The sequence below is a fragment of the Perca fluviatilis genome, chromosome 14 (assembly GCF_010015445.1).
Source record: "Perca fluviatilis chromosome 14, GENO_Pfluv_1.0, whole genome shotgun sequence".
Taxonomy (NCBI): Eukaryota; Metazoa; Chordata; class Actinopteri; order Perciformes; family Percidae; genus Perca; species Perca fluviatilis.
Window position 1 is genome coordinate 21,257,791 of NC_053125.1, and position 27,350 is coordinate 21,285,140.

The 27,350-nt window shown below is 41.0% G+C and overlaps 1 protein-coding gene across 10 annotated transcripts in view; it reads left to right on the forward strand.

Moving 5' to 3' along the window:
• Nucleotides 1–27,350, forward strand: part of si:ch211-200p22.4 (phosphatidylinositol-binding clathrin assembly protein) — a 110,205-nt gene that overhangs the window by 43,709 nt on the left and 39,146 nt on the right. For 6 of the 10 annotated variants that reach the window (XR_005641733.1, XM_039823272.1, XM_039823274.1 and 3 more), the window contains exons 3-13: nt 8,835–8,910; nt 9,177–9,279; nt 10,517–10,610; nt 11,046–11,157; nt 11,576–11,682; nt 14,410–14,451; nt 18,359–18,444; nt 18,599–18,722; nt 21,690–21,823; nt 22,951–23,051; nt 25,155–25,265. Coding sequence is in view for 9 of the 10 variants with exons in the window: in XM_039823272.1 (XP_039679206.1) it covers nt 8,835–8,910; nt 9,177–9,279; nt 10,517–10,610; nt 11,046–11,157; nt 11,576–11,682; nt 14,410–14,451; nt 18,359–18,444; nt 18,599–18,722; nt 21,690–21,823; nt 22,951–23,051; nt 25,155–25,265 (1,090 nt within the window). In the remaining variant the exon portion in view is untranslated. Of the gene's footprint in view, nt 1–8,834; nt 8,911–9,176; nt 9,280–10,516; nt 10,611–11,045; nt 11,158–11,575; nt 11,683–14,409; nt 14,452–16,216; nt 16,238–18,358; nt 18,445–18,598; nt 18,723–21,689; nt 21,824–22,950; nt 23,052–25,154; nt 25,266–27,350 lie in introns of all 10 variants that reach the window. The other 4 variants (XM_039823273.1, XM_039823269.1, XM_039823270.1 and 1 more) reach the window with 3 other exon arrangements.

Below are 27,350 nucleotides of genomic sequence, written 5' to 3' on the forward strand. Positions count from 1 at the left end.
TTTATTGATCTCTTCAATGTAACTTAACTTAGAAACACAGGAGTCCCCTGGATAACATTATCTATTTGTTTATGTTATGGCCATTAGTTTGAATTATTACCTTCGCCAAGGATGTTAAGTTTTTGGGGGCTTGTCTGTTTGTTAGTTTGCTCTGTCTGTCTGTCTGTCTGTCTGTCTGTCTGTCTGTCTGTCTGTCTGTCTGTCAGCAGGATACATAAAAAACTACTGGCCTGAGTTTAATGAAACTGATTAGAAGGATATAGCATGGGCCAAGAAAGAACCCATTACATTTTTGAGAGGATCCAAATCACAAATAATTTTTCACTTTCGTTAACATTGCGAGATAATTGCTGCATTCATGTGGTGTTGGAATAATCGGAAAAATGAGTTTCGGACTGGGAAAATTCACACTGCATTAACATTGTGAGATAAGGCATGCCTTGGCAGAGGTCTGCACTCTCCGAGACCCCTTCTAGTTTCAACTTGTTTTTAAGAGCGTATGATTTTTATTTTTTTTGTTCCCACTTTGTTTTGATGGCTGGCTCTAAATGCTACAATACCCATGAGCCTCAGCCACCGTTGATATGGACACAAAGCTAGAAAAGGCACTAATCAGCGTTGAATGTTTAATCACGTTTCTACACCAAAGCGTAATCTTTAGTGGTGCACACAAACAAAGTTGTTGAATTTGAGGTTTCTTAGTAAAATGCCCAGGAGTGTACATAGTGTTAAATCTTTGACTTTTTTTCAACACAGAACTGCTCTCCTTTAGTACTTTTGTACCATTTCATGCCCATCCAAGTCTTGGAAGTTGCTCCCAGTGCAATTTAGTCAACATTGTCTATGCGGGAAAATGTATATGACGTCTTGGTGCCCTAAAATAACTTGTACTTTGCAACCCTTCTACCATTCATGACCAAAATGTAATCCCATAACCTCTAATTCCCCAAAGATTGGCTCTGATTGTTGATGCACTACAACCTGACTCTTGTTTCTGCACTTCATGTTTCGGTCAATACAGTGTAAAAGTCAGGAGAAAACTGTTCTAATACTCAGTTTGTGTGTGTGTGTGTGTGTGTGTGTGTGTGTGTGTGTGTGTGTGTGTGTGTGTGTGTGTGTGTGTGTGTGTGTGTGTGTGTGTGTGTGTGTGTGTGTGTGTGTGTGTGTGTGTGTGTGTGTGTGTGTGTGTGTGTGTGTGTGTGTGTGTGTGTGTGTGTGTGTGTGTGTGTGTGTGTGTTTCAAATGGTGACTCATGTTGCTTAGCTGCATCATTGACCTCGCAGACACACACTCATCCAACAGCAAGATACAACCTTTCCCATGAGAGCTGGAGCCCACACACTATCAGCCTTGTCACCTTGTAGGCACAGAGACACACACACACACACACACACACACACACACACACACACACACACACTTAAACATAGACATTTCTTTAATCAAATTATTCTCAGCTCCCACCCAGCTTCACTTTGTGACTGTTTGTTTCACACTTAGATTGGATTCAGAGGCTATATAGTTGATTGTGTAAGAGAGGAGGAGACATACTATGTAGGAGAGAGGAGGAGGAAGAAAAGAGATGAAGGGGGAGAATCCAAGGCAGGAAAGCAGTTTGTGCGTGTGTTCACGTATCTGTATCTGTTCCACGTCTGTTTTCTTGTATGTGTGTTTCTCAGCTTGCATAAGAGCTGCTTTCATTCAACACAGCTCGATCACGACTCATTCTTCTTGTGTGAGTCATCACCTTCCAGTGGAGCTCAGTTTGCAGTCATTTCTGTCGAATTTTGTGCATGTAAAAAGTAGTCGTGCACAGTAGCCAAAGATGAATCCCCATGTGGACCCCCACCCTTTGGAGATAACCTGTCTGTATTCCCTGTAGACAGTAGTTACAATATGATGTGACTTAAAAGAATATATATATATATATATATATATACATATATAATTTTTTTTTTTAGCTCTTTTGAACCAGAAGACTCAGGTTGCCTCCTCCCTGCTGGCTCTGTGTACACATTGGCAGGTCCAAAGAAGGCCGAGCGGGAACTGGTTCAACTTCCCAGATACCAAGCTGCACACACAACACACTGATGTTTACCATTTTACCAACCTGTTTTTTTTATATATATATATATATATATATATACCAAAGGGAGGAGAGATGAAAAAGATCTGAAGTCAAGGAGTACAGCTTTTTCTGGGCAAATTACGCACTTCTGTTTCAGCCTTGAGTTACCATTCATTGCCTCCTCTGGGTAGAAGATTAGAAATGTAGGATTTTATTTGGAGAAAAAGGGGCAGCTTTAATCTAATATGTAAAGGGGTCAGTATGCTTCATTTGAAGTACTTGTCAGATTTAGGTTTCAGGTTTAATGATGGTGGAATGAGGGGGCTTCAGATGGTCTCAAACTTTTGCCCTCAGACATGGCAGTATGACGTACAAACCAGTTCGTAATGAGCCTTACATTTATGGTTTCACCTATGAAGTTATGTCTGTTTCAGTCTGGGGCTCAAGGGTAAACAGAATTTATAATATATTTACCAATATTATGAATCTCTTACTGGCTTCTTCTCATTTCTAGTTAATGCCTATAAATGACAATAGCTACAACAACCAATGGCATCTAACCAGATGTCCAGCCAACAGCCCGCTACCATTATCTGGTCATGCTCTTTTTAAACTCATCCGAAACAATATTCACTGATGTATATACAAATACTAATTATTGTGTCGTCAATCATTATGAATGTGATTATTTAATTTCCCATTTCAAAACTGTGGACATTGATCTGCTGCTTTAGCAGCCTCCACTCTTCTAGGAAAGCTTTTCACAAGATATTGAACCTGGCTGCAGGGATTTTTTTCCCCATTCAGGCACAAAAGGGGTGTGAATTCATTTGAGGTCAGGGCTCTGTGCAGACCGGTCATGTTCTTCCACACCAAGCTGTGAAAACCATTCCCCAAACAGCTGCCACAAAGTTGCTATTATCCTAAAAAATGTCATTTGTTTGTTGTAGCGTTTAAGCTGTGTTCAGGCAGGCAACAGCACTGCATGAAAAAGCACAGCACCCTCATTCATTTCAGTCATACCACTACATTGAAGCAGTGGGGGATCCAGGTAAAAAATGCAGGGTGGTTGGGCAAAACATTTTGAACTCTAGAGCATTAACATCCTTCCTTGTAATGTTATAAACCTCTGTGCTGTGCTAAATCGTCTGACAAGCCCTAAACTCAAGGATCTGTTACTAATACCCTTTTCACACCATTGGCTCAATCAGGGTATAACCCAGAATGGGGTAACCCTCCTCGATATACTCGGCTCCGCCACCCAGGTCGCCAGGAGGGTTGGATCAGGGTAGGACTAGGGTCGATTTCAATGTAAATTGCGCACGACCTGGGTCACTATCAGCCAGGGCGGGACGAATGATGTGATTGGTCGGAAATGACACAGGTCGCCGCACACTTTGAAGAAAAAAAAAAAAAAAATGTTGTCTCACTGTGCTTTACGCTGGGTTTTCACCATAGACAACCATAGGATTTTCACAGGCAGCTTCAACAACAGCAGAGTGGAGCGGTTCAATTCATTTCCGAACAGTCCGCTGACTGCCTTTTGCGGAGCGGCAGCAGAGTTTTACAGGCAAAACTGCCTGTAAAAACCCAGCGTTAGAACTTAAATGTATGAAAATAAGTTATGTTTAATTCTCTCAGCACCGCCGCTCTTACTCCCTCTCTTTTGCATGAGACTGCAGACTGCAGTTCAGTGCGGCTGCTGGGTAGCGTGAATCTCTTTTTTTTTTTTTTTTTTTCTGTCTTTAAAAAAAAAAAAAAAAAAAGAGTCGTGACGCCGACAGGAAAGCCCAACTTGGCTTTTACTGACATCAAACAAAGAGAAATGTTCTCCCCTCGGCTTCAAATATCGATACTAGAGTAACCTACTTCCTTTTCCAGCTGCTGCAATAAATGTGCAGAGGAGGAGATATTAGTCTGCATAAAATCATCTGAAAAGTGTTTGATGGTTATTTATTTCTGCTTTAAAACGTACTTACTGCGACAAAAACGCAATATAAGCTTTATTTCTCTCTCCCTACTGTACAATGACAAATTCATGTACCTACAAAACATTAGTTCTTGTGGTACTGGACTGGAGTATATGTGATGTTAGCTGTTCACTGAATATGATGCGTGTAAGCCCCGCCAGCTTCTGGCAATTGGTAATTGTTATGCATTTCTCCTTGGTTGTGACCCAGGTAATCTCTGAATTGTCATGACCAGGGATATACCCGTGTAGACTGGCTTGGTTTGAATTTCCAAAAGAAGGGTTGAACACACAATCAGTCAACCCTGGCCAGTGGTGTGATAGAGGTATTAAAGTATCTATGCTGGATTGTATTTCATCATCTCACCTGTACCTGATACATGTCCCATCAATGTAGGGCTGTTTTTTGTCTGAAAATGTGAAACAAAAGGGCTTAGCTAGGTTAAAAATAGCCCAAGACCAAAAGTAATTGGACAGGTGTGACCACATTATATTGGCTATACAGTGCATCTCCACCCTATCTTAGCATTCCTGTGTGATTAGAGACAGAAGAAGCCGTTTTAAACTGAATTTGTTGTCAAGCGGGACTTAATTAGATCTTCATCCAGCCACAATTATTTTTATTTTTTTTACAGAGCTCCAGCCCTGGCTTCTCCTCACCATAACACGACTACTCTATTAAAAACAAAAGACAGAAAAAGAAACCCACTTGAGGTCAATGCTGAAGCCATGGTGTTCGGTTACTAGGGAAACCACCAACTTGTGCACTTTTCAGAGAAAGAGGGAGAGGAGAAAAAGAGGATGAGAGAGGGAGGACGACGTGTTAAAGCTGGATGCTGGTAGCTCCGTGTCTAGCTACGTCGGGGTTGGGAGTAGCCGGGATCTACATGTGTCAATAATACATGAGGTTGTTCTCCGATATGCTAACATGAATTATTTGACGAGCTGACCTGCTTCACTGTCTCACCCCCTCCCCCACTCTCTATCTATGTACACTCCCCTGTCTACTCTTACACCTTTCTGTAAATCTCCTCTCAGAACGCTATCTCTTTCTTGGAACCGTCTTCGCCGAATAATCTAGGGCTCAGCGGGTTTCTGAGTCTCCCTCTCTGTCTCTCTCTGTGCCGAGTGTTTCTGCCCCTTTAGAGATTTTCTTCATTTTAACTGTATCCATGCGTTTTGTGTGGGTTCTCTCTGCCTCTGCCTTTGTATTTAAGGCTGAGGGAGAAACGCAGGCTCTCGTCAGACGGACTTTTGATGAGCTAGAGAGTAGTCGACACACAAAATGAAGCAGAGAAAGCACTTATGAAGTTTATGAGCGCTTTTCTTTCGCTATCTCTCACTCTTTTTTTTTTTTTTTTTTTCTCTTTATCCGTGACCATCTTGTCTAAGTTTTTCTGTCTTAACCTGGGTTCATTTTTTACTCCGGCAGAATGCTAAAGTCATAACGCAATTCTCAATCTGTGAAGCTCCTGTAGTCAAGACAACACTATTGACAACGTTTTAATATTCATAAAACACAACATGTTTGAAAAAAAGTCCTGGACTTGTTGTCAAAGTTAAAATTGCTAGCTTACTTAAAGGAGAATTCCGGTCGTTTTCAACACGTAGCTCTGTTTGTAAATTTGGAATGCTGTCAGTAGCGAGAAAAACTAAAACAATCGGTGCTGCCTACACCGTGTTATCCTCCTGCTAGCGTTAGCACCCAGGAGACTGAAACAGGGCAAATGTTAAACGCGTTTTCAGCCTCTTAACATGTTCGAAATGCCATTACAAGTGACTACCCACGTTAAGTGATTCCTTCCGAGTGAACACCGCGAATCTGCCTGCAGTAGAAAGAAATGCATGGAAGTTGTGCTAATTCATACCTCTGTTTAGTTCTGGTGTTGAGACGGCAGTAAGACAGTGCGGATAGGGACTGTCTACAAACTACAACACCGAAAAGAGATACAACAAAAAGATTTATTAATTTAATGATTAAATTGGATAGTGTCTCCAAACTTGTCTCCTGCTAGTTCTACTACAGCATTTACTTATAAGCATATGCCTATTTTTGAAAATATTTTTGTATCTCTTTTCTAATAACACGGTGTAGGCAGCACCGATTGCTATTGAGCAGGAGAGAGGGGGGGGGGGGCAAGGTGAAGGGTGGGGGTGTGGCCTTGACCAACTGCCACTTTGCTCGTTTGAAAGCCATGATGTCTCTCTCTCTCATGGGTGGGCCAAATTCTCTGGGCGGGCAAAGCAGAGAAAGGGGAGGTAACCTTTCCCCCTATGACCTCATAAGGAGAAGATTCCAGATCGGCCCATCTGAGCTTTCATTTTCTCAAAGGCAGAGCAGGATACCCAGGGCTCGGTTTACACCTATCACCATTTCTAGCCACTGGGGGACCATAGGCAGGCTGGGGGAACTGATATTAATGTTAAAAAAGCTCATAAAGTGAAATTTTCATTCCATGGGACCTTTAATCATAAAATCAATGGTTAACCTTTCTGGGTTTAAATTTCTGCTCACAGATGGGAGCTGAATCCCTACATGTGACAGCGTGAACAAAGTTTTGTCCCCACAGTGTGAGCATACACACAAAAAAGGGACGAGAACAGAATCAAATCCTGTATGGCTTTTTAAACAGTCCCAGAGCCCTTGGAAACATGTCAGTGCAGCTGAATCCAACACACACATGCCCGCAAGCATATTTGTGCTCGCAAACGCATATACACATACTCTGAGATGTTCCAACCCGCCAGCGAGCGCTGGTTCTCTGCCAGATTGGGAATTGGCAAACTGGCAAATCTCAGATCATTTTAAGTCAGTTGGACAGAGACGGCCTTAACGTTAAGATGCTTTTGGGAAGCCTGAGGCCTGAGTTCCCAAAACTATGGATGGTGGCCAAGACTTATTCCACTGCACTGCACATCAGGGACATAATGCAAGTTCGGGTCTAGTCTGGAGACAAAGTCTGAGTTAAATATCAAGGTTTTAGAGTGCAGAGTTCAAGTTGGGACTCGGAACAGTTTTAGTTGGCAGCAATATTTTTAAAAGTTTTACTGCAAATGAATGATATCCTTTTCAGTAATAGTTGAGCATATATAGGAAACACAATTCATAAGTTACTAGGAATTGCATTATATATATATATATATATATATATATATATATATATATATATATAAAAACAAATCAGTCCTATATCATGAGTATGTGATCAGTGCATCATTAGTACTTAAAAATCATGTCTAATAAGTCTAAAAAGTCCATAATGCTGACTCAAATTTTGGTGCCCATCTCTTCTAACGATCCAAGAACAAGACGAAATATGGATGAGCTACCAGCACCTGCTCGGGGACCACAGTCTACCCAAAGGTCTGACTAGGTTCTGAATCTCCAGCTACTGCCAGAAAAATCTGGGCTTGAGAAAGTGAATAAGTAAAGCTCTCTTCATCATTAATATCTCAACATTGAGGATATCTCAAGCAAGGCAGAAAACTTAAAAAAGGAGGGGGGAAAACACAGTGATGCCTTGGGGAAACTCCCAGGTGTGAGAGTATAAATATGTGTAGATGTGAAGGAAGGTGGGGGGGAGGGAAAGAGCAGACACATTGAGCAAACCTCCCCTGGAAAATGGGAAGTCAAGAGCTTCCAGCACCTGCTTAGTGACATCAGATCTGTCAAAACGAACAAGTAACTAGTGTTGAGTTGGAAGGGAAAGTAACAGAGGGATCGGGTTTCTGTTAGCAGTGGAAGAAATGTTCACAAATGAACAGAGATGTCAGAAATGCTCTTTAAATGGTAAAGATTCATCACTTTCTGTAGTCTAGATTTAATCAAATTTTCTGACTGCTTCCTCTTGCCATTTGTCATCCCTCGCCAGTTCTGTGTGTGCTAGTCAAAAGAAGTCCTAATAAATCACATAGAAAAAGAAACACCATTCATTTTTAAACGTAGACGGCCCAACCTGAGGTGATGAGAGCGGCTGAGGTTGAAGCCATCGGAAGCAGTAGGGGCTAGCAGGAGGAAGACGTGGGTTAACTCCTCCTCCCTGCTGGCGTCTTAAGTGCAAGGCCCCACCCGCCCTGTGTTTGCTCATCTGTAGTCTCACTTTGCCAGACCGTCCTCCCCAGCGCTGCAGAGGAGGGTCTGGCTAGTCCACACAGCATTCCAGGATGGGAGAAAAAACGTGCTCTGGTTTATTGACATTTCTTTAAACCCATCACAGTCGTTAGGGGCGCAACTAAGCACCGGGCAGAGCCACAATGTCATCATCACATTGCGTTTAAACGTCTTGAGAGATTAAGCGTTTGAGTCGTAGGAGAAATGGCTATGTGCTGCATTTTAATTGAGGCTTTTAATGTCAGTGATGAATTATATCATTCTTTGTTATTAGCTGTTGGGTAATGAGCACAAGCTACTGCCATCTGTCAGACAGTGTATGTGTTTCAGTAGATCAGTTCTTTTCAGTTATCTCAATCTTTTTAAATTAAAGAAGTTGGCCTTTCCTGAATGGTTCAATGCATTTTTAGGATGGAAATTCAACCGGCAACTTTACAATCAGAAATCCACTTGTAACTTAAATATATTCCTTTATCCAAATGAAGGCTTGTCCCATAATATAGTAATATATAAATAATATATAAGTATTTGAAATCCATGGAGAATTGTGTTATTGTAACTTCAAACATTACTCTATCCACAAACTGTTCAGGCAGGGAATCTGATATTCAATAAGTAAAACCAATACATTGGGGATTCCGTTTTAAGGTTCATTTGGTAATAAACTTTTGTCTTTCTTTTCCCAGCGTTTAATCCAGTACCTGGCCTCCAGAAACACCCTGTTTAACCTGCACAACTTCCTGGATAAGGGAGCTCTGCAAGGTAAAGCACACAAACACTCGTTCTTTCAAAAGACAGGTGAAAATAACTCGCAGCTTTTTGTTTTTATTTTGTCTAAGTTGTGGATTCAGTGTGGTTGATTACTTGATTCAAATGCATCGAATACAGCACATTTGTACAGTATAATATACAGTATATATACTGTGTATATATACACAACAAATAGAAAGTTTATAGGACAAATTATAGAAATCATTTGTAGTTCTCTCACCTAACACACTTTCCTTCCTTCTCCTTTTCTGTCCCAGGTTACGACATGTCAACCTTCATCCGACGATACAGCCGTTACCTGAACGAGAAGGCCATGTCCTACAGACTGGTGGCTGTGGATTTCACCAAGATGAAGAGGGGGTAGGGGAGGACACACACGCACACACACACACACACACACACACTATGACAACGACAACCCCATACATCAATTCAAACTAATATTGTCACACACCAAAGACAGTGTTTAGCTTTTGGCACTAAAGTGAGAGAACCGCAAAAGACAGATTAACTGACAGATTTGTTGTTGTTTTTTTGTGCAAAATATCTTATGTCTGTATACAGTATCTGTTACAGTACATTATTGTCTAAACCTGGCTAATGTTAAAATGCTAATGCCAGTTACAAATGTCTTAATAAGAGACTCAAGATAACAATGTATCTGTCCTGTACTACTTGAATATGTCACTCTTTGTGTGACTTTCTTGTATTTTTAATTCACTTATAGCATATTGTTTACGTAGAAGATACTATGCCTGGAGTATATAAACTGTAAAAGTAGTACTTTAGTGGCAGAAAAGGACCCACCTCACGTCTGGGAATCCTGCTGTGTTGCCATTGGTTAACTGAACTGGGGTCCTCAGGTGTGCGCGCCACTGTTGGGACACTTCCCAAAGCAGGGGTGGGATGCTACCCTGGTTGTCGTCATCATTAGGTCACTGCTCCAGGCCAAGAAATAATCAAGCACACAACCCCCTGTAAAACCACAAGACATTTTTACATTTCTGTTTTTGCACTACTAAACAAATAATAGTTAACTTTAAAGGTGCTAGGAGGTGGATTATGTTACATTTAGACAGAGCCAGGCTAGCTGTATGTGTCTTATCTAACACTTGGCAAGAAAGCGACTAAGCGTATTTCTCAAAATGTAAAATTTCTCCTTTAATGTCAGCCATTGTAATATTTGAATGCGTCAACTAATGACAATGCAGCTGGAGACTTTTGTATGAAAGTGACAATGGTGGCATCATTTCTAGAGGTTGTGTTTGGAAGATATTTTCAATTTGAGAAAGTCCAACTGTTTCGCAAAGACACTGAGTCATTTGTCACACCGATCCTGCTGAGCAGACATTATCTATTTTGCAAAATGTGTATCAGTTGCCATGCGTTGCAAGACTTTCATAACGTGTAGCCGTTATTTAGCATTACTGAGAAAAGTTGTATATGGAAAATAGCCTATTAGTTTCCTTTTTTCCAATATTTTTTTTTTCCGGCTCCTTTTTTATGTACTTCGTAATTTGCATCAACATTTGCATGAGAATTTCCCTCAACAAGGTGCCTGCTAAAATTGTGTGTTTTTTGTTTCCTGCTTTGTCAGGATTGACGGTGTGATGCGTACCATGAACACAGAGAAGCTGATCAAGACGCTGCCCATCATTCAGAACCAGCTGGATGCTCTGTTGGATTTCCAGGTAGTGTGTGCGTGTGCGTGCGTGTGCGTGCGTGTGTGTGTGTGTGTGTGTGTGTGTGTGCGTGCAGAAGGGGATTGGGTGGGGATCTGCAGAAATTGTTGGGTGTATTGTGGTTTGTGCCAGCAAGCTTCAAAGAGCGATAAAAATGGATGGTTTCCTATTGAAATGCATTTGTGTATGGGTGTGTGCTGCTCGCGAGTCTGTCTGTGTGTCTGTGCATGAGATTTTTTCCCACCTAAACTGAATTGACAGTTGCCCTGTGAGTGGAGATGTGTCTGCATCATACAAAGGGAGAGAGGTGGTTGTATTTGGGAAAAAAGATGTCTGAAAGCGATGTTTTTTTTTTTTTTTTCTGAAAAGCCTTAGAAAGATGTGACAGAGATGTCTTCTCTCTCTTTCGCTCTCTCTACCTCTCTCTACCTCTGGTCTCTCCAGGCCAACCCTAATGAGCTGACCAACGGAGTGATCAACTCTGCCTTCATGCTGCTCTTCAAAGACTCCATTAGGCTGTTTGCTGCTTACAATGAAGGGGTCATCAACCTATTGGGTAACACACACACACACACACACACACACACACACACACACACACACACACACACACACACACACACACACACACACTCTAATAGGGTGAACACAGCCTTGAGCCAACTGATGCTCATTCTCCTACATGTAAGATATGTATGATATGTACAGATATGTAAACACAAACCCAACACACTCAAACACATATGTGCACACAGTCGGGTTGCCATGGCAGCACAGTAGGTTTTGACAAGCTGTCGTGTAGCTACTGTGTGCTTCAGTTTGTCTCCAATCAATCATGCACTGATTTTCCTGACTCCTTTCTCTCTTCCCTCCTTCTCTTCAACACTTCCTTACTTTAATTTTCCTTTTTTTTTTTTTAAATCTTTATTTCTCTTTTCTGTTTTTATCCTCATCCCTCCCTTCTGTCTATATAGAGAAATACTTTGACATGAAGAAGAACCAGTGCAAAGATGCTCTGGACATCTACAAGAAATTTCTCTACAGGATGACGAAGCTGTCGGAGTTCCTCAAAGTGGCCGAGGTATATTGACATACTCGCACACAAAAGAACATGCACACACACAGGCATATGGTTTTCCAAAGTTTTTTTTGTGTCAATTTTTACCCCCCAGATTCGTTTTGGAAAACCAAATTACTATTTTACTGTTTTCCATAAAAAAAATTCTGGTCCTGACACATACAGTGCTCATCATAAGTGAATACACCCATGCTAAAGTTGACTAAAAAGAGGAATAAAAAAATCATATTTTGGAAATTGATCTTAATGCCTTAATTTAAAAAATGAGGAAAAATCCAACCCTTAAGGACACCAATTTTCATTGTGAATGAATAATGTATCATAAATAAATAAATGTTCTTCCTTAAAATACAGGGGGCATAAGTATACACACCCCTATGTTAAATTCCCATAGAGGCAGGCAGATTTGTATTTTTAAAGGCCAGTTATTTCATGGATCCAGGATACTATGCATCCTGATAAAGTTCCCTTGGCCTTTGGAATTAAAATAGCACCACATTATCACATACCCTTCACCATACCTAGAGATTGGCATGGGGTACTTTCCATAAGATCATCTCTCAATGCAAATCAAACTAGCTATTAGGCTAACTGAAATAAAACCATGTCAATCTCTAGGTATGGTGAAGGGTATGTGATGATGTGGGGCTATTTTAATTCCAAAGGCCAAGGGAACTTTATCAGGATGCATAGTATCCTGGATCCATGAAATAACTGGCCTTTAAAAATACAAATCTGCCTGCCTCTATGGGAATTTAACATAGGGGTGTGTATACTTATGCCCCCTGTATTTTAAGGAAGAACATGTATTTATTTATGATACATTATTCATTCACAATGAAAATTTGTGTCCTTAAGGGTTGGATGTTTTTAATTAAGTCATTGAGATCAATTTCCAAAAGATGATTTTTTTTAATTCCTCTTTTTAGCCAACTTTAGCATGGGTTTATTCACTTATGCTGAGCACTGTATGTTAAAACACATTAACTCAAATGTTCTGAAACGCCACTTTGGATAGGTGTATTTCCCACAAGACCCCATACTGCCACAACTTTTGCTCACACAGCTCCTGTACCGTATGCACACAAGAGTACCTGACTTACCCTCACTGCCCCACATTTGCTGTGCAGACACTTACACACACACACACATACATATATATATCTCCAAAATAACCCTAAGATGGAGGATGTGGTTAGGCGCTCCGTTAGCTCTCTCCCTCTGCTCGCCACACTCCTCCATCTAATCCTCTCTTCTCCCTCTCTCGTCCCCTCTCCTCCTGACAAAGACAGATACTCGTGCGGCTCTCCTGCACCCATTGCCCACAGATCATCCCTCTCTCTTTCTTTCCTCTCGGGCCCTCTTCCTTCCCTCCCTCCCTCCTTGTTTCAGCAGACTTGAAACGGGGAGAATCAGCAACTGTCCCATACGTTGGTGGTTCACATTCTCTGCATTGATGTACATTCAAATGAATGGTCCCCACAAAAATCCCTTTGGTCTTTTATAATTAGATTTTAAGGTCCCTTGAAAATGAACTGTGTGTTCTTGTACAGACACACTTTAAAATCATAGTGCTTAATTAAAAAAAACATACATTCAGTAAATACACTTAAAATTAGTTACTCTGTTTTTATACTACATTTCTCAAACATGTCAAGGCTTTTCTAAGGCTTAACTCTGATCTGGAGTTTCTAAACATATTCCATCAATCTAAGTGATGACCAGGGTGAAGCTGGTGGGGGGTGGTGTGAACACTTCGAAAAACAAACCCTAAAAGCATCCAAAGTGTGTGTTGTTTGCCCACTCACACACACACATATATATACATACATACATACATACATACATACATACATACATACACACACACACACACACACACACACACACACACACACACACACACACACACACACACACACACACACACACACACACCGTGTCAACATTGCCCAGTTAGGCTTTTACGTTAACTATCCCTCATTTAATCACTGAAATCAGAAACTTTGAACCTGAACTCATCTGGGCTGTCACTTTTCGATAAATGAAAAGTTTTAATAATTATATTTTGTTTGCCTATTTTTGGATATCATCTATGACAACTTAATGGAAATTAAAAAATCCACAAAACAAAGCTCAAAAGCTAGAGAAACTGTCTAGAATGGCATATTTTGAAGAAGAGGGAATTCACTTTTATCAACCATTATTAAATTTTTCTGCTGATAAATCAGCGATTTGAAAGGAGTGTTTAAAAACCAAAAATTATGTTTTAAAATTCTAGGACTTAATGTTCTTTGTGTGTCCTGAGAAGTCACACACACGTTTCCTGTCTGAGTTGTTTTGGAGACGATTTTGCCGTGGCTGTCCTTTTTTTTAATTTTTTATTTATTTATTTATTTTTTTTATAAATGTGTTCAATGTTGTCACATCATTAGTCATCAGTCGCCATGCCCGCTCTCCCTCATTGGCCAGACATATTTATCACTGTCCAGTCATCATGGTCTGCATCACTGTGAGGATTGGTTGGTTCATCAGCCAATCCAGATGTCGAAAAACTTTTCCTTGTTTATTTCTGTTGTCGTTTATGTTGACACTGCCGCTGCATGAAGTAATGATTCCCCTGTTTTTTTTTCTTTTTCTCATCTTTTTTTACAAATGGACCCTGCTCCATTTTATCCCACCTACCTTTCTCCCTTTTTATTTTGTTGATTTGTTTGTTTTTGACGACAGCAAGTTGGAATAGATCAGGGTGACATCCCAGATCTCTCACAGGTCAGTGTACATCTCACCTTCCACTTCCTCTTCTCTCTTTTTCTGATTCTCACTCTCACTGCTTTACTACCTTCTCTGCTTTCCTTCGACACTTGGGTGTGGTTTCATTGCTCCCCCTGTATTCTCACCTGATTTCACCCCCCACATATACCTGTGTTCCCCCTCTTACCACTTGTTCACTCATTCTCTCTACTTCACTCTCCAGCCACTCATTTTTATTTCAAACAGCCATTTCGTCTAACCCAATCTTAGTCTAGGCAACTCCCCTCTGGCTTGATTGATTTCCTGCTTTCTCTTTCACTTCTAAATGCACATTATAGATGCAACAACAGGTTGAGGTGTGTTAAGTTGGGCTGCTTAAACATTGCGCCAGCAGCAGGCCTCCTGCAGGTTGTGTCACGTGGGTTTGAAACCCTGAGCAACTGCGAACAACGAGCTAAGACCTTGGATCTACAAAAATAATGATAATTGCAACAGCAAAGGGCTTGAAAAACAAGACCGCATCGCTACGAGGGAATAGACCAGATGGTTTCCTGCTTTCAATCGTCAAGGATTGCCTTTTCATCTTACAGCATTGTGAATTTAGAGGAATCACTTTAAGAATGTATTTTTTTTTTTTCATCCTCCTAATGGGTTATGGGAGGACCTAAGAGGGACTATAAATATCCCTGGTTTAGCTGTTACACATTAGGCTGAGAGATTTTATATTTGAATCAGCCATTTAAAATTCAGCTTACTACTATGAACTGTCATTTTGGGATCTAGCAGGTTTAGTGTTGAAATGAATGTGGATTATTCGATGGACAGAAAATGTCATCAACAAAAAGGCTGCAACTAACGATTATTTTAATTATCAGTAAATCTGCTGATTATTGTCTCTTTTAATAGATTTCCTAAAGCCCTCAGTAAAGTTTTGTTCAACCGACAGTCCAAAACTCAAAGATATTCACTTTACAATGATAAAAAAAACAAATAAAAATAAAGTTGCTTATCGAATGTGAGGTTTGCTGCTTTTTTTCTATTTTCTATCATTGTAAATAAAAAAATGGGGGCCTTTTTGACAATTGAATAGTTTTTTGACCAGATTCTGACCTCCTTAAACTAGAATTATGCTTATCCGAAGATGCACGTTAACGTCTCTGTGAACCTTGGCAGAACAGGGTGTCATGGGTAACCGTTGCTTGCATAGGAGCGTCAAGCGAATTGATTGGTTGAATCATCTCAAGAGGCAAAATTAAGATGGGGAAAAAAGTAAGCATTGTACATGCGATTAAAAAAGAAACTGCAACGCCAAGACGTTGGCGTAGCCTACACCAACCCAGAGATCCACATTTAATACACCGTCATTGTCTCTGCTGTGCTTCAGTCACAGTGTGCCGCTGTCTTAATTTTGAGTATCAGCAGATACCCTAACTTTAGCTATCAGAATCAGGAATCCCTACAAATAACTGACCAATTTATCGATGATGAAAATAATCCTCACTTGCAGCCCTGGGTAGTTTTTTAGGTTTCTGGATACTTTGACCCATACTTATATTGAAAAGTTGGCACTTAAGTGCTTCTCTGCCTCAAGAGCTATTTAAAGACCGATCCGAATGTAACTTTTTACAGCCTCAATGAAATGTGACCGTAGTCTTGCGTTACTAAAAATCATTGCAATGTGCAAAGCTGTAACTTGACTGTGTGGGTGTTTTACTCATAGTAAAATTGCAAAGTTCGGTGTGGTCGATAAATACACGTTTTTCTTCTCCCTCGTCTGTCGCAGAAAACAAAAGGATCATACATTGTAGGTGGTGGGTTGCATACTGTACTGCTTACCCCCTCCAACCTGCTTAACCCCCCCCCCCCCTTGCATGAACACCTTATATGCTTGTGTATGTGTGTGTGCAAACAGGCACACTTACACCTCATACACTGGCAGGCATGCTCTTGTTTCTTCTTTCCTGTGTGGAGCGATATGGTTTTGAGTACAATATGTGTGTGTGTGTGTGTGTTGGTCTCAGGTGGTTGCTTGTAGCCCTCCAACACACACACACTCACACACACACACCAAAGTTCACACGCAGAGCTCTGGCACGACTAGCAAAAGGACATGAAACCTCATGAATAGAAAATGAGGCTTCACCTCTCCGCCCCTCCGTCTACATCTGCATGAAAAAATCCCTGCACCGGGTTTCGACTCGCTCATTTAAATTTCACCCTCCTCCCTAGATGTAATTTATTTCATATTTGTCATGCACAACATCATTGCCTCAACATGCATGGCGGAGGTGCTTTAACAGTGAATGACCTGAGCATTAAGCGTGTAATTATTGTAAAAAAAAAAGGAAACCGAGAGATAAAAGGGTGAATTCTCTTTTCTAATTTCTTTCTACCTCTCCCTGCCTCCCAAAGCTGGCGCTATCGCTGAACGTCTTCAAAAGTTACACTCACAATATGTCAAAAGGAAGAGACGTGTGTGTGTGTGTGTGTGTGTGTGTGTGTGTGTGTGTGTGTGTGTGTTTTGTGTGTGTTGTGTTTTTTTTTTTTTTTTTTTTTTTTTTTTTTTTTTTTTTTTTGAGCTAATATTGACTGGGCATACACAAGGTCCTCTCTTCACCTATTCAGACCTACTGACAGTTAAAGAAGGTCTCTTTCTCTTCTGCGAGTCTCTGTTTCTTTAACAACCAGGCAACAGTTTGGCAAGAACCCGCCATGTAGCCAGCCGCAAAGGACTCGGAAATCAAAACGCTCCCGTGTGCGTGTGTTTCCGTGCGTGCCTGCAGCCGTACTGACAGCGCAATCTGCATTCTTGTGGATAGAGAGACAGACGTGACGTTGTCATATTTTATCAGTGGAAGAATTTCCTCTCTCCGCAGCCAAATGGGAGCCAAAATATGTCTTTCCCTGCGTATTAAGTTGTAGATGGTGCACCAAAGAACCGCTGATTGTAAAGTTAATAATGCAGCTGCCTCGCTCACTTTTGCCTTCTTGTTTCCCCTTGGTTTTTGAGCGTTAACGAGGCACCAAATGAGCACCGAAGACGTGTTGCGCAATGTGAACAAGTGGAGTTGAACTTGAATTTGCAGCTGAATTGTGTTTTCTGCAGTAGCGTAGCAACAATCCCCAAGTAACCTGATCACTAAGTTGTACTCCAAAATGGTTGAGCTCAAACTTAATGCAGCTGCCTTATGCCATATTACAACAAAGAGCTTTTAGGAGAATCTAAGTAATTAATAAAAGGTTAAAAAAAAAAAAGATTAGAGTTTAATCTCAATCACCATGTGGAATAAATGTGCAGAGATTTGGTTAAACTAGAGCAGAGACATACTGACAAGTTAGGGGTAAAGAGTGCATCCTGGCACTCATTGTGCAAGTATGATAGGACCTCACGAAGATAAGCGAGGCAAAGAGGCAATACACAGCAAAGGGAAGTTGAATGGGAAAAATTAAAGAAACAGCACAGAAACCATTGCTCTCTGTGTGAAGAAGTGGCACGACCACTCCTCCGCTCTCTACCTTTTCCCTTGCTCTTTGTTTTTCAACCTCCTCCTTTGTTCTCTCTCTCTCCTTTGAGTCTCCTGCTAACAGTGTGAGTGTTTGCTGCATGTTGCCATGGCTATTCTTGGAGCCTGATGCACTCTGTTACCTTCCTGTGAGACCAACTAACTCTGAGTCTGAGTGTGTGTGTGTGTGTGTGTGTGTGTGTGTGTGTTTGTCTCTGTATGTCTGTGTGTGTGTGTGTGTGTGTGTGTGTGTGTGTGTGTGTGTGTGTGTGTGTTTGTCTCTGTATGTCTGTGTGTGTGTACAGAGGTCTTTTTTTGCATATAAGAGAGAAAGAAAGTGTGAAAGCATTCTCAAAGAGTTGAGTTGATTACTGAATGTCTTTCTCCTTTCCTGTGCTCATATTTGTCTCTCTCTCTCTCAGGCCCCCAGCAGCCTCCTGGAGGCTTTGGAGCAGCACCTGGCCTCTCTGGAGGGCAAGAAGACCAAGGAATTAAATGCAGACACCAGGTAGACATCTAAATTGCCTGCCAGCCAGTTTTGTCAAAACGTATCACCCCCAAACCCTTTAAAGACACGTAAACAGACAAGTAGATTCAAATGGCTGCCTAAATCTGGCTCAAGATCGGTTCAAAAATATTTGAGTTTGTCTTGTGTCTTGCAGAGCGTCCACTCTGTCCAGCGCCGTCTCTTCTCTCTCCAGCACCGGCATGTCCTTCAGCCGCATGGACGAGAAGGAGAAGCAGCAGGCCCTGGAGGAAGAACAGGCCAGACTGCAGGCTCTCAAGGTAACAGATTTTAGAATTTTATAACAAATCACCACAGTTTGGGAATGACTGACAGACACGGTAGCTATCAAACACTTTATAAACTTGTTATAGAATTAAACCTGGTTATAAGGAAAGGTGTAAAAACAAGTCAAGCATGAAAAGATTTGATGAGATACAGAAACGTTCAGGTTAAGCGCGTGCATACAGGGATTTGATCTTAGGTCATTTAAATTAAACAATCCTATCACAAAAAAAACACACCTCAAAATGACACGTGCAACTGCCGTCATTGCTTCAGATTGAAGACCATGCTGTGACTGTACAAGCAGAGTCACAATATACTTCAAATCTGCAGCAACTACATGACACTTGAGACCTGACAAATGGCAACAATTGTTGATACAAAAACTAAAACTATATATATAGTGCTGCAATTTGCTGTGCTGTAGAAATCAGACTGTGCTGTTGCTGATAGATTGCCCAGTCACTTTGCTGTTTGGTGAGTTCTGAACTCCAGATGAGGATAAAGGCCAAGATTCTCAGTGGCGAGCTGAGCAATAGAAAAGTCAAGTGTAAAATGTGTTGACATTTCTTGCTCCAGCCTTGGGAGGCCTGCCTTACAGCAAACTGTAATTGAGTAAGAGCAGTGAAGCTACAAAACAGGCACATAGCGGCTATAAGAGTGTGTGTGCATGTTAAGCATGCTTCCATCCTGGCAGAGAAGATACAGTATGTGTCTACTAGTGTTGCCAGTATCTCTGAGTGCTTTGTTGATTTGTGTGTGTGTATGAAACATGTGTATACCTTGGCAGATTAGGGCGCACTGTGTACTGCCAGTGTGTCTTGGTGTGTTTGTTTGTGCGTGCGGTTGATTGGATTTTAGCACGCTGTTTACTCTGTGCCCTTGGTTGCCCTGTTTCTGCCAAGGTCCACTGATTACCTTTGGGTTCAGTTTGAAGGATAGGGAAGACAAAGTGAGTGAGAACATAACGGAGTAAGAAACGGAGTGAGAGAGAGAGCCGGGGTGAGCAGGGGTCGTCCAAATACTCTAGTCCAGCTGTCTGCACACTCTGGTGTCCATATGGACTCAATGCATACACACTCAGCTACTGTCCAGCTGGGGCCTTAACCCAAACAATAACATCAGTTCCCATTTGTTCCTCGCTACACTGTCAGAATATCAATGAAGAGGACGCGGCCTGGCCGAGGCTGGTACAGCAGGACATCCTGTATATTAATCTGCTCAAAGTCCAAATTCTTTTAAAAGTGGAAGAGGTTGTAAAGTCAATTGGCTCATTTCCGTACCTTCAGAGTTTGAGTTTTAAACTGAATTAAAACACCTGGGTGCCCATGTACAAATGAAATAGAGAAAGGCACTGTGAGATGCAGCATGTCCGTTCCCTCTGTTGCCATCCATACTGAGAATCTACGCTTTTGTTGCACTGTAAATTGCTTTCCTTACCTACCAAACAGTACATGTTCTGATTTTATTTTATTTTTTTATGTAAAGGTTATTTCCCAGTACATGTTCCCACATTATAAGACACAAATGAATTGATCCTGTGGAGAAATTAGGCCATTGTAGCAGCAAATGTCATACGATCCAGTGGGTAATAGGCACAAGAAATAAGCAATAAAACAGCAAGGATGATTAAATCAATCAATAAAGCAATGTATAAGTTATGGGATAATACAAAAACAGTGCATGCATGTTTGAACATGTTATATAAACTGCATGGAGAAACAGTATGGATTACTCATAATAGATTTAATGCATTTTATTTGTATTTACACTCACTGTCATTATACAAAATGTAAAAAAGAAATTATCTTACCTGTAGTGCTATTTATCAATCCAGATTGTTTTGGTGTGAGTCACCCAGTGTTGGAGATATCAGTCGTAGAGATGTCTGCCTTCTCTCCAGTACAACAGAACTAGATGGCACCTGGCTTGTGGTGTTCAAGTGCCAACATTTTAAAACGCAACAGCATGTCTCTTTCCAGAAAGCACTGTTTGTGCTAATTCAAAGTCATTTGCAGGCACAGCCACATCAGACTTTGTATGTCTTGACTTAACCACCATGAGTCAACAAAAAGAAAAGGCAAATTTCAAAACCAATCACTGGATTGTTCTTGACGTTGTTTCAGTTTAGCTTTAGAGGAGGCTGGCCTTTGCTGATGTTTGTTTATCTGTCAGCATTTCAGCTGCACCTGGGTCTCAGCAGGACAGGGTCAGATACAGTTTGAGAGGCTTTTAGCATCACGTCAAAACAGTGCGGGAGAGCTTTTTTGTCACTAGAAACCAATATAATCAAAGTACTTTAAACTAATTGTCTGTCATTATATATATTGTGCATGCTGAAAACCACACCACCAGGCAACCATGGCAGAAAAAATGAAGCAAAAAAATTGCCTTTAGAAATTCAATTGGAAGCAGGCCTGGCTTTTAGTCTTACATCTAAAGCCAAGAACTATCTTAATATTACTAAATGATACACATTTAAATGTCATCCTTTATGCTTTTACTCATAATGACTCATTGGGCACGTTTGCAATGAGATGCTTGACAGGATCTCCAAACAACAAGAAGCTACAGGAGGACAGCTGGGGGTGTTTTTCTTCTGTGAGAGAATATTTGTATGCTTTGTATTATTTGTATAATTGTTTTTGTGCACACCTTAAAGTGAAGAGGATATGTTTGTCATTTTCCAGGATTTACCAACTAAAACTCATATTCATTTCCAATGGGAAATGACTGTTAATTATTGTTTTCCTGATCACATTGTGGTGTTTTTCTTTCTGTTGTGACCACATTATGGTCTTTTTTCGTGTGTGTGTGTGTGTGTGTGTGTGTGTGTGTGTGTGTGTGTGTGTGTGTGTGTGTGTGTGTGTGTGTGTGTGTGTGTGTGTGTGTGTGTGTGTGTGTGTGTGTGTGTGTGTGTGTGTGTGTGTGTGTGTGTGTGTGTGTGTGTGTGTGTGTGTCAGGATCAGCGCCTGAAGGAGATGGGCATGCAGACTCCTCCCTCTGCCTCCCCCAGCAGTCAGTCGATGGGTAGCGCCAACAATAACCACATCACACAAACCCCACAGTTGTTCACCTCCATGCTGTCTGCCAACAGGTACACACACACCTGTTTGACTCTATATACAGTAATATGTTCACCAGTTTAAACCAACTCAAGTCCTCTAGATATTGAATAATGAGCACAGATACATAGATTGATTGTTTCCTTTGACTGTTTCACAATAAAAGCCACATAGTGTTTCACCAGTACAATGCTTTTAATGTGAACTAGCAGCAGTAGAAAAGCTCAGTTAGCATTAGGGCTGGGTAATATATCGATATTATAGCGATATCCTGATATGAGACTAGATATCATCTTGATTTTGGTGCTGTTAGGAGAGTGAATAGTAAAACAAACTCAAAATGAGATAGAATTTCAAACTGTAACACTTTGTTGCATACATGCTTAATTTCCTGTGAATTGCGGACCCCGCCACTACCCATGAAAACGACTATATAGAGAGGTATTTACAGAATGTTACAGAACCAATACCATTCATGAAAGGTCTCAAATATGGGGTTGGATTTCATGAAATTCTTAAGGATTATGACTTCAAAAAATGTGTGGTTATCTTAAATTGAGGAAAGGGGAAACTGACAGCCAGAATGGTAAACATGCAAATCAATACAGATGTATTTAAGTGTCCTGTATGCAAAGAAAAACAAAAACAAATCCTTGTATCACACCCTCCAGCTGTAACAGTTACAGTAGGACTATTTGATCTTTATATGAGAACAGAATTTATACTCAACGTTCGCACACTGTAACACGCTGTGAATTTACTACTCCTAACTGTTTTATTGCTCCATGGAAGTTTTTACAGCCCTTCGGAGAGAGAGGATTAATCTTTATCTGTGACAAACGAACATTTTTAGTGGTGACTCTAGCTATTTGTGCCTGATTGATTAAATATGAATGCTCTATCTCCATCTGTCTTTCCATACCTCTCTATACTGTTTCTATTCATCTCTCGCTGATTTATTCACTTGATTTCTTTCCGTCTTTCATCTTTCTGTTCTTTATTTTCCTCTCCCCGACATTTTTTCTTATTCTTTTTCCCCTTCCATTTTCTCTCCCTTTTTCTCACTTCTTTCTCTATCCTACCTTTTCTGTCTTTCTCCTTCTTACTCCCTCACTATCCCTCTTTCCTTCTCTCTCGCTCTCGCTCTTTCTCTCCCCAGTGTGCCCAATCTGAACAGTGACCTGTTTGATCTTCAGCCAGCCTTCATCCCTGCTGTGCAGAGCACTCCTTCAATCTCCACCGCCAACAGTGCCTGGGGAGGTGCGCTACCTACACGCACACACACACACACACACACACACACCTGCAACCTGCACAGACACACATCTGCATTCACACATATATGAAGGCACAGACATAAAAATAAGACAGACACCTGCCTACATGCAAACACAATTTAAGTCTGAGCAGAAAGTCAGTATGTTGTCGTTCAAAGTGTGTTTGTCCTTCTGGGGATATTCCCCCTTCTGGCCAGTCATTCACATGTCTGCCCATCTGTCGAGCCATTCATTTGTCTTTTTATGTAAACCATCCATCCACCCATCATCATTTCCTCCTCTACTTCAGAAACTAATGTTGCATTACCCAGCCGGTGTCTTGTGTAGAGACACAGTTAAACAAGGTTCGGGTGCAGGGGTTACATTGTAAATGCTCGCAGTACTTTTGGAATAATGAATCCTGTAACCAATGTGAGCAGCTCGGGGAAATGTCAGCTGAGTTTCAACCACCCCCTCTCCTCATTTTCTTTTTTGTCAGTGTGGAAAATGTGGCTGCGGCAGAAATGCTGAGCAACAGCATTGACTTTCACATATTAGCTTTGCTGTATAGTATATTCCCCCTTCTATTTCTGACATTTCAGCTCAAAATCAGCAAATCAAAAAGTAGCTCAAAGATGCATCTGGAAGCACTGTTAGTGCAGAGTATTACAGGCTTTATGACAAGAGGATTAAACGCAAGACATTTATAAAGAGTTTGGCCAGACTTCAGAGTCAGAGCTACGTCTTAGCTCAAGTATCAGCCCCTTACGCTATCAGTGGCTCTGACACAGGAGCTGAGATAATGATCCCCTGTGCTTTTCTCAAAAACGACACAAGGGATACTTACGTCAGTAAACACCCAAGGCTATACACGTCAGAAACACTGATGAAGTGTTCAGTCTGACAGGAGCAAGGATAAAGTATTTTAAGTTATGGCAAATAGTTTGCCATTTTGGGAAAGGAATTTGCTTTCTGTCAGCGAGTTAGACGAAAAGATTGATATGACTATCATGTAGCTAGAGCTAGTTAGCCTAGCTTTGCTCAAAGACTGAAAATGTGCTAGCCTGGCTCCATCCAAAAAAACAAACCGTATTTTGCCTAGCAGGTCCTTAACAGCTCACAAATGAACACGTTTCACCTGGGCTTGTTTAATTCGTACAAATGCTAAAGTGGAAAATGACATTTCGCCATTTTTCCTGCCAGTCTTTTTTTGTTTTTTGGGGAATTAGGGGTACGTTTGTCAAGAAATTAGTTTTTTGTGTATCAAAAAACGAATCAAACAAACAGTATGTTAATTAGTGAGCTATAGAGGTGCAGGTAAGTGGATTATTGGACAGAGCTCGGCTAGCCATTTTCCCCCACCTGTTTAAAGTCTTTGTGCTAAGCTAATCGGCTGCTAGCTGTAGCTTAATATTTAACAGACAGATATGAAAGTGGTAGCAATCTTTTCTTCTAACTCTCGGCCAGAAAGCCAATCAAGCATGGAGATGCTAGTTGGGTCACATAAGAAAGTGGTGATTCTTATACACAAACTACTATATTATAAATTACTATTCCATTTGCTATATGCCATGTTTATGTTCTAGATCCTCTTTATGAATCACTATTATGTTTCCTGAAAGCTTAGTTGTAACAATAGACGTTGTGGTGGACTGCCTGTCTTTTGAGAATTTTGTGGTGTACATTCTTGTTTCGTGGACTCCACGAAGACAACCGCTCTCTGAGGCTTCAAGCCCTAATCCCCAACAGGGATGTGGATGGAGACAAAAAAAAAAAAAAGGTGCATCAGTGGATTTTCTCATTCACAGGCTTAACTCTCCTCTGAAAGCCTGACATTCCCGACAGCCTACACAGAATCCCAAGTTACTAAGCAACAACAATGGCAGTACGCTGGAGACTAATGTCTATGTTCCTAATCTAATGGGATTAGTTTAGCAGGAGGTGGAGGAATCCTTACTAGTGCAAAGCCATGATTTCCATTCAAGTCAAATGACAATTTGATGTATATATCTACAGTTATTTCAAAGCAGATAGTCCAACCGTTATGTCATGCAGCTTAAACACCCAAACAGGGTTTTAATCAGTCACATTTAACTGCATCCCTCAGGAATGGAGAACCAGCCTCTGCAGCAGACCACCGCAGCCATGACTGTAGATTTCGATGCTGTGTTTGGGAATAATGCCACGCCCAGTAACAGCGGCCCACAACCTGCAGCCGGTAAAGCCAGCTCTGTCTGACTGTCCAGACAAAGCCAGACTGACAACTAAAACCTTTTGACTTTGCTGGCAGCACAAGCATAGCATTTAACTAACCCTCTGACTAGCTCCAGACTGTAGACTTGTGGTTGTTCCTGCTACTGGGAGGGTGTTTGTAGCTTTTATTTAGCGCTGTCACATAGCCTGTTGTTTAAGCTCTAATACCATAATGACAGTAACTACAACACAAGTCCATAACCCAGAGATGAGGGATCAGTTAACAGTTGGATTTTCAAGTGACTTGAGAAAGAAAAAATACCTAAAATCTTAGCTATTTGACAGGAGATAATCTGAAATAAATAGGCGACATAGTAAAAAAACTAATATTTGTAGGTATTTATTAAAGGGGTGATAGAATGCAAAACAGATTTTCCCTTGTCATAGTTGAATAACGACAGTTTGGTGGGTAAATAGCACATACATAGAACCTCAAAACCCCTTTGACACCTCTTTCCTCTGCAAATCTCACAATTTGAAACTGCCTTTGAAAACGGGCAAATCTCAACGAAGCTCATAGTTGACGTCAACTATGTGGCTCCTCCTTATTTGGCTCTGGTCTCTAGCTTTGTCACGCCCCAACATTTACATGACTACACCACTGATCTGAGATCAGGTAGTCTTCTGGTCGCGCAGATCTCAGAAATTGTATACATTGTTCATCTGCTATTTTATCACTAAATTCACTTCTGAGACTTTTTTATGCGAGAAATCAACTATGTCGAGGTCAAATATGGGCCGTTTTACGAAAATTGATGGCTAATTGCAAATATTGTCCCACTGTGTGTCGGAATTCAGCGCCCGGTGCTGTCTGGGTTGCTGCCTCGCAATCTCAGCCTGTCCTCCTTCACAGATCCCGGCCCGCTGTGAGCTAAATGGAGCTCCGTCACGGCCGACAGCCTGCAGTGTTCCATACCTGCGCAAAGTATGCATTATATCGGACAAAAGTGTTAGCTAAGCTTTGTAAGACCTTAGTAATATACATGCCGTGACGAAATTCAAAGTGTAAATATACTATAGTTATGCCGAAAGTGTAGCGGCGATCTTTTCCCATAGGATTGAATGGGAAACATTGCCTAGCTAGCAGCTCCTCCTAACGAGACCCCTAAATTCACAAAAATGCCTTAAATTGAAATCGGACAAAAGTGTTTGCTTTGTAAGACCTTACGGTAGCTGTGATTATACATGCCGTGATGAAATTCAAACTGTAAATATACAATAGTTATGCCGGCAGCTGGCAGCCCCCCCGAGCCCCGGAAGTCCAGTAACCCAGAAACGGTGACTTTGACCTGGGTATGGAGCCCAGCAGGCTGCTGCTTTCTCGTCAGACTGTGTGGAGCTCCTGAAGTCCGACATGTCTTACCAAATTTGAAATTAGCCATACATTTTCGTATAACGGCCCACATTTGAGCTTTATCTAGTTGATTTCTCGCATAAAAAGTCTCAGAAGTGAATTTAATAACGAAATAGCAGACAAACAATGTATAACATTACAGTGTCTGAAATCTGTCTCGTCTCCAATGTATGTGTATGTGGTTCGCTCAACCAATCAGCAGCTCATCTAAATATTCATGAGCATACCATATTTGGAAGAAAAGCTCTTGTTCCAAATAGGGCCATATTCACAGGGTAGTTAAGGGCCCATAGAATAGCACTCGGGCCATTTTTAGCCCAACCAATGTTACATACCCTATTAGGAGACCTTAGGAACTGTGTGAAATACCCTATGTAATCATTCTATCACCCCTTTAAATGTTTAACCCCTAAAACCTCAGCTAATTTGTTTCTTCAGGACTGTGTGAGTGTAATTTAATTAGATTTGATCCGAACATATGGTAGCAACCCCAAAGCTATGATCAAGATTTTTACTTAGATATCGCTAAATCCTGATAGGTGCATGGGAATTTGTGACATCATGATTTTCCATCGGAGCCGTGCCCACTTTAAACAAGTAAGAAAAGCACAGGAAAAAAACAGCATAGACAAAATGATCTCCTGTGTAATAACCAACACTATTCTAAAAAACATATATCCATTACTAAAAGTAAGA